The sequence below is a fragment of the Balaenoptera physalus genome (assembly GCF_965194825.1).
Source record: "Balaenoptera physalus genome assembly, chromosome: 9".
NCBI classification, from domain to species: Eukaryota; Metazoa; Chordata; class Mammalia; order Artiodactyla; family Balaenopteridae; genus Balaenoptera; species Balaenoptera physalus.
The window spans coordinates 8,917,931-8,935,997 of NC_138888.1; the positions used below are offsets into that span (position 1 = coordinate 8,917,931).

The 18,067-nt window shown below is 43.4% G+C and overlaps 1 protein-coding gene across 3 annotated transcripts in view; it reads right to left on the minus strand.

Annotated features, from left to right (window-relative positions):
• The window catches only part of SYTL3 (synaptotagmin like 3), a 96,294-nt gene that overhangs the window by 73,638 nt on the left and 4,589 nt on the right, over positions 1-18,067 (minus strand). For 2 of the 3 annotated variants that reach the window (XM_082475556.1, XM_082475555.1), the window contains exons 2-3: positions 6,031-17,981; positions 3,472-3,690 (exon numbers count right to left, since the gene is read on the minus strand). In XM_082475556.1, the coding sequence (XP_082331682.1) occupies positions 3,472-3,690; positions 6,031-6,140 (329 nt within the window). In that variant the 5' untranslated portion in view covers positions 6,141-17,981. The remainder of the gene's footprint in view (positions 1-3,471; positions 3,691-6,030; positions 17,982-18,067) is intronic. The other variant, XM_082475554.1, reaches the window with a different exon arrangement.

Genomic DNA, 18,067 nt, shown 5'->3' on the forward strand with positions numbered 1-18,067 from the left:
CCTCGTGGGTATAAAGTGGTGATTCGGTATTTTATCGAAACATGGGATTATGAAAATACTGGGAGTATCAGTCTGAAATTTGAAAGATTACATTTTCCAAATTCTAGGAATCTGACTCTCTCTTCTTTCCTTCTCCCAAATCACCCCTCTTCTGATGGCTCCTGCTAAGGATAACACACGGCCCCCATCACTGGAAGCAACTTTCAACCAACCTTCCCTTCTAAGTCCTTTCCAACTTGCCTTTGTTTACCTAGTTCTTTCTGTTGCTTCTCTTTTACTCTCTATTTCCTTTTGTTCTTCCAGTTAAGCATGAAGAGCTATCAGTTTTGCTAGTCCTCAGAACTTTTTTTCACTTTTCCCTCTTTCATCCCCTATGACCAAGTTCCATCACCCTTTTGTTGAACTGTCCCTCACATTCCCCATCTCTATTGCCGCCAGCCTCATCCCCTCACGCCTCGTTCACTGAAAAGACTTTCACCTGCTTCATTCACCTTCATCTTCCCCTCCTGAGTCTGTGCTGCAGAATGCAGGCAGACTTTCACCTGGCTTTCTTCTGGCAAAATGTGTGTGCTCACACCCCATTTCCTACAGCCTCCAGTCCAAAAATATGAGTGGCTTTTAAGACCCCGTCCCTCCGGGCGAGTCTCCCAGAAGGCAGGAGAGGGAGGAGATCAAGAAGGGATGGGATAAATTAGGAGGTTGGGATTAACAGATATATACTACTATATATAAAAGAGGTAAAACAACAAGGACCTTAGAAATTTAAAAAGAGAGAGAAAGAGAATCATTTCTTTGATATATATTCTTCCAGATAATTTTGCCTATGTATCTTTTTTAAAATGAAAGAAAAGTGTACCACAAGGTTTTATAAGCTGCTCTTGAAACTCACAACAGCTGGTATGCATCTCTGTGTTAACAGCACCACATCACATTGTTAATGGCTTTGTAATATTCTACTTGATTGTATGTGTTCATTTTTACCATTAAAAATAATTTTGGATCACTCACAGTGATTTAAATTTAAAACAAAGAGAAGAGATGGGACTCGGGAGACCTGGTTCTAGTCTTACTGACCGCACGGCCTTGGGCTCCCTTGTATCTCTAAGCCTCCGTTTCTTCACCTATGAAATTGGGATAATGGTGGTAGCTGTCACGTAAGATTGTTTGAAGATCTAAATAGAACATTTGGTGTCAAGAAATGCTTAACACAGCCTCCCACGTGGTGAGTGGTCCACACACACTCATCCCCACGATGTTCCCTCTCCCTGACAATGTCTGTCTCCCTCTCTAATCCCGACCCGCTTCCAGAGATGCTCCCACCTGGGTGCCCTGAGAAGTCACCTTGAGCCAGCTCAGCCCTCCCTCGCCTCTCCCTCCTCTGAGCTCCTGGGGTCCTCAGCAGAAAACCTGCCCAGAAGGCAGAAACCTCAGGTGTCTCCTGGACCCTCAACACAAGCCCAAGGCCAGCACTGGTCACAGGACTTTGGCACTGACTGCAGCAATCTGTACACTGGTTTTGCTTTTTTAAAATTGCTACCCTAGAGCTTCTTCTTTCTTGATTTTAAAACCTATTTTCTCTCCTGTTCCCACGGCAAATCCACTTCTTGAAGAATGAGTCTTAGGCTGAGGAAGAAGCAGGGAGAGGAAAATGATAGGGTCAAAAGCCTGTCCAGGTCCCAGTTCAGTTGTGACTATCGACTACCCTCAAGTTTTACCAAGCCTTTTCTTTGGTTTGGCCCCAAGATTGGACGGCAGCCCAGCGTGGACAAAACTAGAGAGAAAGAGCAGAGAGCTTCGAAGAAAGTAGGCAGGGAGGGGGGGAGTTGGGTTATAAATTACTTAGCTCTCTCCCCAAACGATTTCCTGTGTCAGTTCACTCAGAGCAACGCAATCATCTTAGATATTTTGAAAAACATCCTTATTTCAACATAAGGAAGCTGGGGTTTCAGAAATCACGCTTCATGAGCTTAGAGCAGTAAAGTAACAATGCCCCGGGCATGGTGCCCTCCAGGGCAGAGATTTCAGCAGGGCCAGCTTCCTGGGAGGTTGCCTCAGCCCCTGTCCTATAACCCTGTGGCTTATAGTTAACCACTAGATGAAGAAAAAGTGCTGAAGAATTTAATACCTTACGACACAGTGTTTATCATTAGTGTTTGTCAACCAAATATATATGGTTGACTGGAGATCTTAGGACCTTTCCTCCTCTCTCAAGAGCCCAGACCTGCGTGAGCACAAGTGCGGCCAGGCGGCTCACAGTAAATCTTGGTCTTTCCCTGTCAAGCTGAGAAAAGCCTGCAGGGCGTTGGCTTCACAAACTGAGGAAGCACGAGGTGTGTGGAGATAACGCTGACCACGTGGGAGTGACCTGTTCGGAGACGGGGAGCTTAGGAACAAGGAAACCTGGTTGAACAACCTGCCCTCGAATGAAGGCTTAAATACATTAAGCCTTGCAAAGGGATGGGAAATTTAAGGAGATTAGTATCAGGATGCCCATAGACACAATCCTCCCGGTTTAGGCGGAGAGAAAACCCAGCTGCTGCGCCCACACTGTGTCAGCACCTCTCACAGTCTTAGACCCCGGGGCACTCACGCATCTACAGCAACATTTACAAGCTGTTTTCAAATCTCAGTCTCTGATTCCTCTCCTAGATTCACACCAGACGAACATATCTACCTCTCGTAAGTTCTGTGATGTCCTTGTGCACGCTACCCCACAAGAGGCAGAAACACTCCCCGTGTTTCCAAGGAATCGACGACCAGCCCGTTCGTGCTTCGAACAGTGTGAGATCAAGCCACAGATGTTCTTTATCATTTTCAAAACTGGTCATTCAAAAATGCCAATTCCATGTTTAAAATATTTTAAAACCTCACAACATCAAAAGATTAGAATAAATGTAGATTCACGCTATCACTAATAGAAAGCATACCCATTCCTTTAGTAGAGCATCCAATACAGGTCAGCTTGCCTCCTTCAAAAAGGCCTTAATAAAGCTGCACAGGACACTCTAATATTCTCTATGTTACAATTCACTCCACTTTTCCTCAAAGACATAAATTAAGCTCTAAGAAAACTAACAAAATGAACCAGTTAATTGAAAGGAATCTTAACTCCTACGTTAACTGATCCTCAGCCATTACAAACTTTTGTAAATTAAAAAAAAAAAACTTTTTTCATATAACAAAATGCATTTTTTGAATTACAATAACTTCCACTTCTAGAAAGGCAGCTCCATATTAAGCACTCTGCAAATATTTCCCGATTAAGTTTGAGGAGTGACAGCTGTCTTTATCAACAGTTTGTCCTGGACCATCTCTGAGGCTCCCTGGCCCATCCTCACCCGCCCCCCATCCTCACCCTCCCCCCATCCTCACCCTCCCCCATCCTCACCCTCCCCCCATCCTCACCCTCCCCCATCCTCACCCTCCCCCCATCCTCACCCTCCCCCATCCTCACCCGCCCCCCATCCTCACCTGTCCTCAAAGCACACTGTGCACTTCCAGGCGCGGGTCGCCCTCAGGACCACTCGGCACTTGGAGCACACGTGGTGGCTGCAGCCCCGGCACACGGCCCCCCGGTTCAGCAGGAGCCCCAGGGCCTGCTGGCAGCGGGCACAGGACTTCTGCTGGTACTCCTGGCTCCCGCTCTTCGAGCCTTTCCACCTGAGATGCTGCAAGTGTGTCTTCAGTTTCCTGTGGCCCAGAGAGTTAAACGATAAGAAGCGATTGAGTGGAAGGACAGATGCCAGCCAAATTCCTACGTGGCAAGGGCCCCAACAGCACCGCCCACGGCGAGAAAGAAGGGGCTTTGGCATCCAGCACCCCCGGGTTCCAACACGGCTGTGTGAACCAGGATCTCTTGTGACGTCTCGGAGCAGAGGCTCAGAGGTTTTCTCGGCTGTGCAAGCCTTACCTCCCAGGGTTGCTGTGAGGATTAAATGGCAAAGCATAAACACTATGGCTGGCACGGAGGGGTTAGCTGCTGATTTTGCTCTAGGTTCACCCCTCTGTGCCCAAAGGGCATTATAATAGCAAGCAAGAACAGTGAAAGAAGAGGAAAAATGCAGAAAATGGCATCAATTCTAAAATGCAAGGCAGGGAATGATCTATAAATATACAGTATACACACCTGCTATTGTCATAAGTTCCCCCAATAAAGTTATTTAACTGATGCTATGCTTTTTTTTTTAATGGAATAATTTAAAAAAAAATTTTTTTTATTGGAGTAAAATTCCTTTACAATGTTGTGTTAGTTTCTGCTGTACAATGAAGTGAATCAGCTATATGTGTACCTATATCCCCTCCCTCTTGGACCTCCCTCCCTGCCTTTCCCCCGCATCTAGGCCGTCACAGAGCACTGAGCTGAGCTCCCTTGATGCTATGCTTTTGCTACTGTTTTTTATGGGTGGTCAGTTACTTTCAGTCCCTATTTCCCCAGGACAATAGACCTAGTGCAAAGGGACATTACATTGGACCCCAGAAGGTATCATTAGCCAGAATACTCTTTTATGAAATGTCTGTTACTTACTTTTATTATTATTTTTAAAATTTTTATCGGAGTATAGTTGATTTACTGTTACTTTTTTTTTTAATGCTTGCTCTCATGTCTTTTCTTTCTTTTTTTTAAAATTTATTTATTTTTGGCTGCGTTGGGTCTTCGTTGCTGCGCGCAGGCTTTCTCTAGTTGCGGCGAGCGGGGGCCGCTCTTCGTTGCGGTGCGCGGGCCTCTCATTGCGGTGGCTTCTCTTGTTGCGGAGCACGGGCTCTAGGCACGCAGGCTCAGTAGTTGTGGCACACGGGCTTAGTTGCTCCATGGCATGTGGGATTTTCCCGGATCAGGGATTGAACCCGTGTCCCCTGCATTGGCAGGTGGATTCTTAACCACTGCGCCACCAGGGAAGCCCTACTGTTACTTACTTTTAGAAGAGAGAAGCTAACTCCAAGAAACAAGCTTACATCCAACTTTCAAGATTTGCTCTAGAATCAGTACCCTTTGGAACAAAACCTTTTACCACAGTATCCATGTTACTTTGTTGATATTCAAAACGATGCTTCTAAATCACCGAAAGATCTTGAATCATCAAAGAAATATCCATTTTGTTCAGTGTATTTTTTTAGTGGAAGAAAGTATAAGTACACTTAGAGAGCTTTGGGATAACAGGGGAGGGTAGAAAAAGAACATTGTACCTTCTAGTTAACCAGAAATTTTTGCTCCTTCCTCAGACATTTGGTGGTCCAAAGTTTTATTTTATATGTTTATTTTTCTTGGCAGACTCTGAAGGAGTTCTGCCATTAAAAACAAAGCAAAACCAAAAAGCCTATTCCATTTACTTATTCTATAGACCTCACACTCTCCATAAACATCAATCAATAAACAAAGCATCACCATATTAAAGATGGATCTTGACAGCTAACCACGGACACCGTTTTCATAGCCCAGCCCTGCTTTGTTAAGTGTTAAACTAATGTCCAACAGCCCTCGGAGCTCAGAGAGAGGAAAGAGGTTCTCTGTTGACAGATCAGTCGGAGAGCAGGCTGGGCAGGTTCAGGCTTCATGCCCCCTCCCCTTCCCTCAAAGCCGGCTGGGAAGCAAAAGAGAGCAAAGAAAAGGACAGGAATGGATTCCAGCAGATTTGCTGTTTCTAAGCTGCTTTCTTTGTGCCTTCGGTTACCACCAAAAATAATTTAGGAAAACCCTTAGCCGGAGGTCTTTCCCTTGAAGGGCGTATGAGAAGCCTGAAAGTTTCCCTTGAATTATTCCTGCCAAGTAGGCAAATGGACAAGCAGACAGACAGCAAACTTATCACCAAAAAAGGCATTATTTTAAAGGAAAAACAAAAGGCATTCTTTCCCTTACCATCCCCAAAGCTTAGTGACACCGCAAAGGTCACCTGCCCCTACAGCCCTTCATTCCGACTCTTGTCAGACAAGAAGCTGCGTAGGAAGCAAGCAGCAATACGCCAGGTAGAAGCAGCCTCCAAGCAGAAAAAGCCAAAAAAACTAAAGCATCCCACCCACTAAATGACAGCATACCGTATCCTTTCCTCCTCGATGCTTTGAACCTCCCGGTCCCGGTACAGGACCCGGAGGATCACCTCGCGTTCTGATTCCCGGAGGGATTTCAGGCTGACTTCTTGGGCCATTTCTGTCTCTTCTTAGACCCACGCTGAGGTTCTACTCCATGGCCTTGCGCTCCTGTCCCGTGGATGAGCTCAGAGAGTCCAGTGACAGCCCCACGTGCTTTTGAAAGCAATCCCTCTCCTATTTCATTGGCAACTGTGTTGCTTGTGGCTTTTTTTTTTTTTCCTTTTTAACTGTGTCACACTCCTCAGGAGAAGGAAGTTCCAAGAGGCCGTCCCTCGGTTGGGATGGTCACCCCCAGAGTCTCATGCCACCTGGGGAGCCTTTTCCCTGGGTCCTGCCGCAGCCTCTGACATCCGGCTAAGTCAAAAGCATATCTTTCTTCTGAGGTTTTGCCAGAGATTGTTATAAATTATGCAGGGCCCCCTGCAGATAATTTCCAAAAAGCAGAAGTAATCCCCGATCTGAGGGAATTTACGAAGAGCAGTAAGAATCGTATCAACGACTTATAGAAGTTAACCTTCCCCTTCATATGTTTACAGGTAGAAGTAATGACGGTTAAAAGCCCAGCCAGTTCAATACCTGTAGAAAAGACAATAAAAATGGCATCATTTTTCCTGGCTGATGTACCTATACTGCAGCATTAGTCCAGAAAAGACAAAATGCTCTACACAGACAGATCTTTGCATTTTCTGCCATGATGATAATGTAAGATTTTAAATTTTTAAATTTAAATTTAATTTAAATTTTTAAATTAGATTTTTAAATTTAATTTAAAATTTAAATTAAATTGGCCTTCTCATGTTTCTAAAAGCCTCAAACTTACACACTTGGATTTTTCTAATATGAACTCTGTATCTTGAGAGATTAGAGGTATATAGGTCTATATTTAACGTACATCATCCTAATTGAAAATACATTAGAACAATCACGTTCTCAACTGCTAACTGTAATTTTTACAGTTAACTTCAAAACTCAAAAAAAAAGTTTAATCAATTAAGGATGTATAAAGGGATATCACCACAACCTCAATCTACCCATTATTTATGGTCTTCAATGGTTTTCAGTGACTGCCTTATGCCTGGGGTCTTGTTTCTGGTTCATGCTAGTTGCCAGGTTCTGCATGCATTCCTCCTACATTTTTTTACCATCAATGACGTTGGACACACATCACCTTCAATCTGTTCTTCCCCCCAACCAAAAAGATGGCATTGAATTGACAAAGCACTGGATAGATGCATGTCAATGAAAAGCAGAAAATGCAGATCTAATTGATGCACTTTCTATAATGCCATTTTGTTATCAAATCTACATGAATTCCTTAGTAATAAGACTTCCTTTCAATTCTTTAGAAGCTAAACTCCCTTTGTTCGGCTTCAACAGAAATTCACATTATATTAATTTATGATCCATAGCAAATCAATGAATGAGAAGTTAATAGAACCCTAAGGAATCATTCTTTAAGCAGAGATTCTTAATCTTTGGTCATCTGGTGAAGCTTCTGTATTTAAGTGCATAAAATAAAATACATTATTACAAAGGAAATCGATTATACTGAAATTTTTAAAAATTATAACATAGTAATATATGAGTCCATTGATGCATGAAATCTAGCAGTGATCTAACAATGACTGTAATTTCAGAGTAGTGATGATTGTAAACAATGTTTTCAGATATCTGCAACATACAATGTGGCACAAAAATATCTGTGATTTCTATTTGTGGCAGTCATGAGTCCTGCTGGTTCTACTGTGGTTCGATGCCTATACTCATAATTGCAGGAAATGCTAAATTTTAGTTACGGGTTAATGAAAACAACGATGTAAAATTTTTTCATGTCCAAGGTCATGGACCTACAGGCTAACGACCCCTGGCTTAAGGGATTCTCTGTCAGTTTTTCTATTGCAGGATAAAGTTAAAATACATGGCCCACTCAAATTGCAGAGGTTGTATGAGAAGTAGGAAAGCCCAGGGCTGCAAGGGGATGCTCCTGGCCTCTGGTCTCCAGCCAAGCATTCCCAAGTGCCTGCTCCCAAAAGGTCTCCTGTGTAGACGGTGGGAAAATGACAGGGACAAGGACTTGGGCCTCCAGCCCCACCAGAGTCAAAGCCACATCCCTCCTTGGGCTCCATGAATAGATGGAGCTCCCCAAGGCTCTGAGTCTCTGGGAAAGAGGAAAGTGCTGGGAAACAGAGTGTAATCGAGTGCCAAGTGGTGAAGTGCAAACTAGCCACCGTGTCACCAACGTCGTGAGCCTATTTCTTCTAAACATGCCCTCGGTTCTTCCTGCTTTTTTCTTATTTCTAAACTATTAACCATACTACTAGGCCAAGTACTATCCTGTTTGTCTGATTCTCAAGTGTTTTAAATGAAGATTTTTGCACTTGGCTCAAAACATGTGATCTGTGCACTGAGCTTTCTCTCCATGTGGCCTTTGGACTCTGCTGTCTAGCAGAAGCAGGACCAGTGCAGCCCTGGGCTGGAAAAGAGTACTCCTGGAGTACTCAGTGCTCACTCCTTCAGGTGGAAAGGCCTTACCCATTCCAGAAATTCAGGATTCGGTTATTTAAAAACACTACTGTTCTCTACCAAACGCATGCCTGTCGCCTCAGAGAGCCCTCTGCAGGGAGGAGTGGGCGCTCTTCCTCCTCCTAGTGGCCATCCACTGCTATTTACAGAAAAGTGAAATTGAGTTCGTTTCCAGCATCCATCCATCACCCATTCATTCAGTAAATGTTGATAAAGCACCCAAGTGCCAGGCACTGTTCAGGTGCTTAGGGTACAGGACCTAATGACTGGTAATTTATACCCTATCCTACTTCTCACAAGAATATGATGTAGCTCACAATAAAAGCACAGAGAGGACGATTAAAGTCAGAGAAACAGCAGCCAGAGCGGAAAGGGGCAGACAATTTCTACCAGGAACCTGCAGTGAAACAGTCACTGTACTTGAGCATTAGCTGTATCTCTGACCGTCCTAGTAACCAAGGCAAAACAAAACAGAACGAAACAAAACCCAAAATCAAAGTGGTGTGTATAGTTCTGATAAACCGAAAGAAAACAAGGGCATTCTCGAGGTGTAAAGGGCATGGACCAAAAAGGCAATCAATTATCTGAGCAGTGGTTTGGCAGAAGATGCAAAACCGTGCTTCATGTATCATCATTATATTGATTTCAAATTAACTAAGGATAGAGCACCAAATTATAATTCATTGAAAGCCTTTCAAATACACACCAAAACATGGTGCTTTCTGGTGTTCCAAGTTGATACAGGGATAAAGCTTAGATAAAGCACCACCCCAGGATCATTCATTTCCAGATTTAACAGAAAACCTAGGAGGATGTTTTCTTCTAGGTATGGGTGTGCCGTGTTTCTCTCTCTCAGTTTTTATTCTCGACTTTGAGAGATTTTGACGCTGGCCTCTATAAACCTTCAGTCATCCAAGCACATGGTTGATAACTACTATAGTAAATCCTTCTTCTTTTTTTTTTTTTTTTTTAGGTTTTAAATAATTAATTAATTAATTAATTAATTTTTGGCTGCATTGGGTCTTTGTTGCTGCGTGCGGGCTTTCTCTAGCTGCGGTGAGCAGGGATTAATCTTGGGGGCGGTGCGCGGGCTTCTAGAACATTGCGCAGGCTTCTCTTGTTTCGGAGCACCGGCTCTAGGCGCGCAGGCTTCAGTAAGTTGCGGCACGTGGGCTCAGTAGCTGTGGCTCGCGGGCTCTAGAGCGCAGGCTCAGTAGTTGTGGCACAGGGGCTTAGTTGCTCCGCGGCATGTGGGATCTTCCCGGACCAGGGATCAAACCCGTGTCCCCTGCATTGGCAGGCGGATTCTTAACCACTGCGCCACCAGGGAAGTCCCTGTTACTGTTTTGAAATGTACTTTTTTTCTTTAACTTGGAGGATCTGTGTCCAGATCCTCTCTACACAAGGGTGACTTTCTGAATTGATGCAATCAGCACGGCATAGAGCACCACCCCAGGATCATTCGTTTCAAGATTTAACAGAAACTTAGGAGGATGTTTTCTCTTTGGTTTCCAGTGTCCTCCTAGTGTCCCAACTGGCTTGGTGGCTTAGACATTCCACACGTTTGAGCCACAGGTGCTTCATCTTATCTGGATTTGTTCAGGATTTTTCAGTAGGGGCAGTACCATGCTTCCCTCTAGATATTTGTGGGGTGCTTTTGGTTGTCACAGTGACAAAGAGTTACCTTGCATTCCCATACAAATGTTGGCTATCTTACCAGGTAATTCAACTAGGAAAAAAGTATAATTTTCTGATAATAGAATTTAACTCATAGAAACACAAAGTCTATTTTGCAGGGTTTTAACATACTCTGAGTTTTCCAGAATGCAACTATTGTGTAAATTGAAAAAAGACTGTACTTGGTTTCATTTAGAACTTTAACAAAAATTGTTTACCATTTCAGAGAGTTGCGTCACCAAGGGCAGCAGGGCTTGTAGTATTTGAGTCACTAACGCCATAATACTGGTAACGGTCTGCATTTGTAGATGTTCTAGTCAATGTGATTCTATGCATGCGAACATTTGACAACTTCACTGTATCTTCCAATGTAGTTTACATATATGAGTACATATTATATTTTTATAATTTACTGCCCCTTTATTTCTCCTTTTATTACAGTAATGACATTGTGTTATTGTTGTTGTTGTTATTGGTGTAGGTAAATTATATTATACATGAATTCCAATTCCAGATAGTAAAAGGTGAACTACAAAATATTTCCTATAAAAGGTGAGCATTGGGTCCTTGGGGTTTAAGAACCACTGAACTAGAGAATCCAATGATTTCTCAGGTCACTTACAAATTAAACTGTGTGTATCATTCTCTTGTTCATTTTTCAACATATTATTGGGTTTTAGGAGAATGGGGTGGGGAAATTAGAGGACTGGTCAGTTGTTTTTATTGTTTTAAGTTGTGTTGGGGTTTTAGTTTGATTGTGAATTTGCTTATGCAATTCCAGGTCTGATTTCCAGGTTCTAACTGAGAGCTCAGAGTTTCTCTTTCAACAGCAATCATCCGAATTATTTCAACGGCATCTTTTCAATCCTCTTGAACAGAATCTGGAGCTCTTTCTGCACTTTATCCCTGGTAGGCTGGCATTCGAATTCCTCTAAGTTTTATATCAACAGCCAAATTGGAGATTTTACTCTGTAATACACCTTTCAAATCACTCAAAACCAATTCACTAAAACTATTCTTAGCCTATAGTCTATTTATCCAAGACAAGGTGCCCCAGACTTATGGCAATGATTTACTTATTTTTTTAAAATTATTCATTTATTTATTTTTAGTGAACTTCTTCCTAGTCAAGAGAGGTTTCTAGGGTGGCAGGTGGAGCTATTTAACAAGCAGCATGTGTCCATGGTAAATACCAAGAAAGTAAGAGAGAATTCCATCCACCTGCCGGCCTTAGCAAGCTAAGGTCCAACTTTACAGATTCCATTTCTGGTCACCGACGCTAGCAGGAAACCAGAAGCCACCCTTGATTATTTTTCATATTCTTCAAAACATGGATAAAACAAATAGACTTCTCTCTTGGATGCTTTGATTTCTCTGATGTTTTTGAGCCGAAAAATTGAGATTGTAAAAGAATTCTATGAAATCTATTAAAATCAGTTGGCGTGTTCCTTGCCCTGTGCTGTGTACTACCGTCTGGGATGAGGGAGCGAGGTGTGAGCATGGCATCTGTAACACAGAGTGGGTAACGGGAACAACTGATGGGGTCCAGAACTGGCTGTGTCCATTAGCCTGCAGCCGACCAGCGGGAACAGTAGTGACAGCACTGAATGGGTGGTGAGTAAGAGGGAGACTGGTGACCGGAGAGGACAGGAAAATCTTCACGGCTGAGCCTGGGAGAAGAAAAGGAGTTGGTCTGAGGAAGGAGAGGAACATCTCTCGGGTGAGGGACAGTCCACTGAGCAGAAATGAGGTAGGAATATGTCACTCCTCCCCCAGGAAAGGAGCCCAGGGTCTCCACCGCCTACAAATGAATTCTAAACTACGAAAATGGCCTTTCTCACCCTCCCTGATCTGGCCTTCTCCTACTCCTCCATCCTTAATTCCCACAAAATGCTGCAATGCTCCCAAATTGAACACATTCGAGACTGTTCCCTGAACAGGTCATGCACTTTTCTTTTCCCATGCATTTGCTCCCGCTCTTCCCTCTCCCTACCGAGATCTAATTTACTCGGAGGCAGTGAGGGGAACAGTCCGCAAAGCAGGATTTGGAGCCCGACTGGGTGAGTAGCTCTGCTCTGCCCTTTACTGACCACTGAGATGCTGGGCAAGTTACCTAAGCCCCTTGGGATTTAATTTCCTTGCCCATAAAGTAGAGAGAATGACAACACCCACTTCCTAGAGCTGCTTTGAGGATTAAATGTGTTGATACGCGTAAAGTACTTAGATCACTGTGGCGAGCATGTAATAAGCCGTTGACAAATGTTAACAGTGATGGTGGTAATAGTACCATCATCATCATTATTATTATTAATCTTTCAAGGTCCAGATTAATTGCTAACTAATTCAGGAACTTTCTCCTTATTTACAAGCACAGTAAATTGCTCCTTCATTATGACCCCTTTTTCCTTTGTGTATTTCTCTATCATGACTCGTACTTCTTTCTGTCTGATTCAAGTGTCCTTCTAGTGGTGACATTGGTTTTTAGTGACCCCTCATCACCCAGCAAATATGTCCTTAATGTTTCGCTGGGGTTGAGAAACCCAGTGAATATTGTAACATGTTTCGCTGGGGTTGAGAAACCCAGTGAATATTGTAACATTTGGTTGGCTTGCCAAAGCAGGAAGCATGAATTCGAGTAGAGGAGGAAGGAAGGATAGTCAGGTGAGCGAGCAACACCCATCTCAGAAAGCTCCAGGCTTCAGAAATCTGGAAAGCATTGGGAAATCTGAGTCACTTCAAATTTGAGAAGCATACTAAAAAGTACTTTATTTTAATGATCTCATGCAGAAATTTACAATCTCATAGCTTGAATAATGAAATCTCCCAGATCCGGTTTTTCTATGATGATATTTAGTCACTCTCTCACGCACCCAACAAATTCTTAAATTGTGTTTTTGTCCCAAGAACTGGAATCAGGCTCTGTCCTCACCCACATGGAGCTGAGACTAGCCCCCAACCTCCTTTCTCAATTGCATTTTTGTAAATTTGTAACGGTGACTGCCTTTGTTTTACAGTATCCCATCTACCAGTCTAATTTTATCTAACAATTAAAAAATAAAACCTACACCAAAGCACCACTTGGAAGGAAAAAGTCTCCCAGAGCCACTTGGAGAAGCACTGCACAGCAAACCATCCCATCTCAGCATGGGTTTGGGTGTCGGACAACCTGGCATCAAACCCCAATTCTGGAATCATCTGGGTACAGCCCTAGAGCAACAGCTGGAACAAAGCAAGGAGCAGCCAGAACTAGTCCTCTCTGCTCCCCATCTTCCCCTTCAAGAAGGCCCCAAAGCAGGACTCAAGCCATTTCTCTGGGACCGATAGGGACTGAGACAGCAGGGGCCCCTCCTAAACCCAGCACAGTCCTTCAGTCCGCGTATTTCCATCTTGTCGGTAGCCAGTCATGCTGTGTCCCAGTGGAACTTTGCATCCAGACAAACGCAGTTTGGTTGTGGTGATCAGTGCATTGATTCACAGCGCTGATTTCATTGGGCCTTGTGTGTACCAGGCATGTGCCAGGGATTGAGGATATAAAATAAGTAGGAGCCAGTCTCTGCGTTCAAAAAGCCCACACTCCAGACAGAAAATGGACATGCGAACAAATAAGTTCTGACACGGTAGGATGAGTATAAGCACGTAAGGATCTGCAGAAGAGAATGCTCAGAGGAAGGCGTGATTCACCACGTATGGAGAGAGCAGAGATGGCTGGGGGGCGGGGGGTGCGCGGAAAGAGTCCCAGGGGAGAAACGGGTGGGACCCCTTTTGCCAGGGGAACGGAACATCCAAACGTGTGTGTTTTTAAAATATTTTTGGCCGAGCGGCTTGCGGGATCTCAGTTCCCCGACCAGGAATCGAACCCACGTCCCCTGCAGTGGAAGCGCGGAGTCTTAACCACTGGACCTCCAGGGAAGTCGCTAAACACGTGTGAGTTTTGAAGCCATGCTTGCTTTCTTTCCTCAGCCTAACAGCCAAGATTGACTTCGGCTTTTTAGATCTGACGAGGGGGAAAAGTACAAGAAACGTGAAACTGAGGGCGAGAAGAGAGGGGAGGACAGGAAAGGAAACGCTCTTTATCTGCAGGCCGTCCCCATGTCCTTTCATCTAAATATCTATCATCTCTGAGCAGCTGGTCATCACATCAAAGGAACGAAAGCACCACCCCCTGCCTGTGATGGAGGGAAATGCGGCAGATCGGGCGACATGCCTGACATGCCTCCGTGTGAACACGACTGTCATCGCCACCCAGACTTTCAAGACAAACTAGAGACCGTGCCCAAGGCTGAAAGCCACAGCCGAGCAAGGCTCACAGCCCCCGTCGCTTCAGAGACTGCACCCTCCGCCGCTGTGTTTTACCACAGCTGTTTCCTTGAGAAGCTGCAGTTTTTTCCGAAGGCAGCCACAATACTTTCTGCCTCGAATGCAGGGGGAAAAGTTGAGTGACTACGCAGACCTTGCAGCTTCACCTGAAAATGTCATCTCTTTTTTGCACGTGGACTTTCCTTATGGACGCCTGGAACAGCCGCAAGGACCACTAGTCCGTCCTCTTAAGGAAGGAGCTGAACGCAAGGCGGCTCTTGTGTCTGTGGTTCCAGCTCAAGCTGGCCTCATACTCACAGGCTTGATGGATTCCTTTTTGCAAAGGAGAGACAATTTGCCTGTGTGTCCCTCAGGAAGTGTGACATGGAAATAGAGACAAGCCTTTTCAAATTCTTTGTCTCTCTGGTCACTGAACCAGAGGTGGATTTTCTGGGAAGCCAGTGACCTTGGGCTTCTGGCCCCTTCATTTGCAATTCCTGATCTTGTATTTGTTTTCTTAAAGTCTCCAGACATCGTATAAGCTTCAGGTCCCTCAAAACTCTGTCCTTAATATATGACGTTGTGTGTTTGTGGGTTTAAGTCTAGAAAACTTGACACCTCCAAGAGACAGGAGAAGGCAGAAAGGGTGCCCCTTCTGGAAGGCTCCTGCCCTTCACTGTGGAGTCTATTCTTTCTCATTCACATAGACATCTTGCCACCAAAAACAACCCCCCAAATGCCTTTTTAGAATCAAAGTTAAACATTGAAATAGAAATCCATGATATTTCAGGCTTAAACTTGACCTTTTCTCATGGAAAAGTAAAAAGATGAGAATTAATATTATCATATTGTTATATACAGGAGGTACTACTCATAATTGTCACTATACTTTTTTTGTATCAACCGGTACTGTTTATTGACATTCGGCACTTACTCTGGACCAGACAGTTTGACAAGTTCTCTACACACACAATCTCAGTCCTCATTGCAACCTTATGATGTAAGGACACCCATTTTACAGACGAGGAGAGTGACGCTTGCAGCAATTAAGTAATTTACCTAAAGTCACACTCTAATCTGGGTCTGTTTAACTCCAAAGTCTTATGCTTTGTTTAGACAGGAAAATTAAGAACTTAGAATCTTCTACTATCTTGGCTTAATAATCTTTTTCTATACCAATTCTAACTTCTTAGTAGATACTTAATATCTAACATGCATCTTCTTCTCATAATCTCTCCCTTTGTCAAGAAACTCTGTTTGGGGGTTAAGGAGGCTGAATTGCAATACATTTAAATTAGACCCCAGCTAACTTAATTTTCTTAATTTTAAAATTACATTTATGTTCCACCTCCAAACTAAAGATTATGGGGGATCAAAAAATTGGAATCTGTGAAGTAGATTCAGAGCCAAACAATAATAAACTGTACGTATAAGAATTTACAAACCAAAAAGGAAATCAAACAACACTCTCTACCACCTTAGAAAAAATTCACACCGTATAGCTTTTGGATAGTATTTTTTGGTTTAGTTTGGTTTAGTTTTTTAACTAACTCTAAAGTATCCCTCCTTTCCATTTAAATCATTCTTATCCTACATTTAAAATGTATGCTATTCAATAAAATTACAAGTTATCCTTTGTCTGATATATCATTGCTTTTATTTCCTACATTTTCAAAGCCATTAGTTTAAGAGAAGTTATATAAACTGTAATCTCTATCCACCCCACCCTTAAAACAAGCTGCCCGAAGGGCTGGACGCAGGTGCTCAGCCTACCTTTGCCTCAGCTTCAAGAGAGGAGACCAGGGGAGCTCGTTCTGGAGAAGGAAGTCACTTTTTCTTCGTGCTAGAACAACTGACGTATTTCTCTTTCCTTCCTGTCGGGCAGGCGGGCCCTGAGTGCCTCTGTGGCTACTAACCACCTTTCGCCAAGGACCCCACAGCAAAGCCGCCTGAAACCACACCCAGGCGCTCTTGTACGCCAACAGTGTATGTTTTTTGTTGGAGGAAAGACCACGCTGATGCTACTGCAGTGTTTCATCCCGACCAAAGAAACCCCCAAAGAGACTAGAGGCTTCAATTAGTCAAACGTTCCCACGTTTGCAAGGGGTTTCTCCATTGACCTCAAGTGTAAATGACTAATGTAATGACATCTCAAAGAACAGCTGTTAACTCAAGAGTTGATTTATAACAAGACTGGCACGGACTTTTGGGGGGTAAATTTCACTGAGGTATAGCGTACGTATGGAATAAGATACAAATCATAAGCACAGCTTGATAAATTCTCCCAAAGTGAATGCATCCCTATCAAGAAACAAAACTTAAACAGCATCTCGGGAGCCCCTCATAGGCCTTCCGGTTACATCTTCCCCCCCGAAAGGTAACGATTATCCTGACCTTTAACATCATTCATTAGTCTTCCCGATTTTGCACTTTGTGTAAATGGAATCATACGATATTAACAATTTTTTTGCCTGGCTTCTGTTGTTCAGCGTATTTATGAGATTCATACTATTGCATGTCGTTATAGTTTGTTCATTCTCATTGGGGTGTTGTATTTCATTGTATGAACAGATTAAAACATTTGTTTATTGTACTGTTGATGGACATTTGTGCTATTTATAATTTTGGGCTGTTATGAATAGTGTTGCTACAAATGCTTGGGTGAATATTTGCATACGTGTCTGCTGGTTATGTGTCCGGGAGTGGAATTGCTAGTCACAGGTTAGGTGTACGTTCAACCTTAGCAAATGCTGCCACCCAGTCTTCCAAAGTTGTCGAACTAATTTATATCCTCTATTGGCAACAAGTTCCGGGGGCTCCACATCCTCCCAAACACTTAATATTGTCTGCCTTTCTTATATTATCCATTCTGGTGGGTGTATAGTGGTATCACATTATGGTTTCAATTTTCATTTCCCTGATGTATAGAGTAGCTGAGCAATTTGACATCTTTTTATATGTTTATTGGTCATTTGGATATCTGCTTTGATGTAGGACCTGTTCATGTCTTTTGCCTGTTTTGCTATTGGGTTATCTTTCTGTTATTGATTTGTAGAAGTTCTTTATATATTCAGGATATGAGTCCTTTGTCAGATATTTATATCACAGATATCTTCTCCCTCTCTGTGGACTTGTCTTTTTTTCCCCCTTAATGGTCTCTTTTGAGGATCTCAGACTCACTCTCGAGGCTGAACTAGTATGAACTCTAATTGAGAGACTATGGTTCAGGCGAGTCAGCTGACAACCAAGATTAAGGTATGCTGTGTGGCCTTGGGAATCACTAGATCTCTCCAAATACTCCTGGGCCTCGGCTTCCTCAGCTGTAAGTGAGATTCACTTTAATCATCCCTTCGGCTCTTCGGTTCTGAGATCTCATTCTTCTGTGGCCTGAGGATGATGACCTGAGATGGGGATATTCCATCAAGTGACGAGCAGGGGTGGGCGGGAGGATTAACATGACAAGAGGGAAGAGTGAATTAAGAGGGCC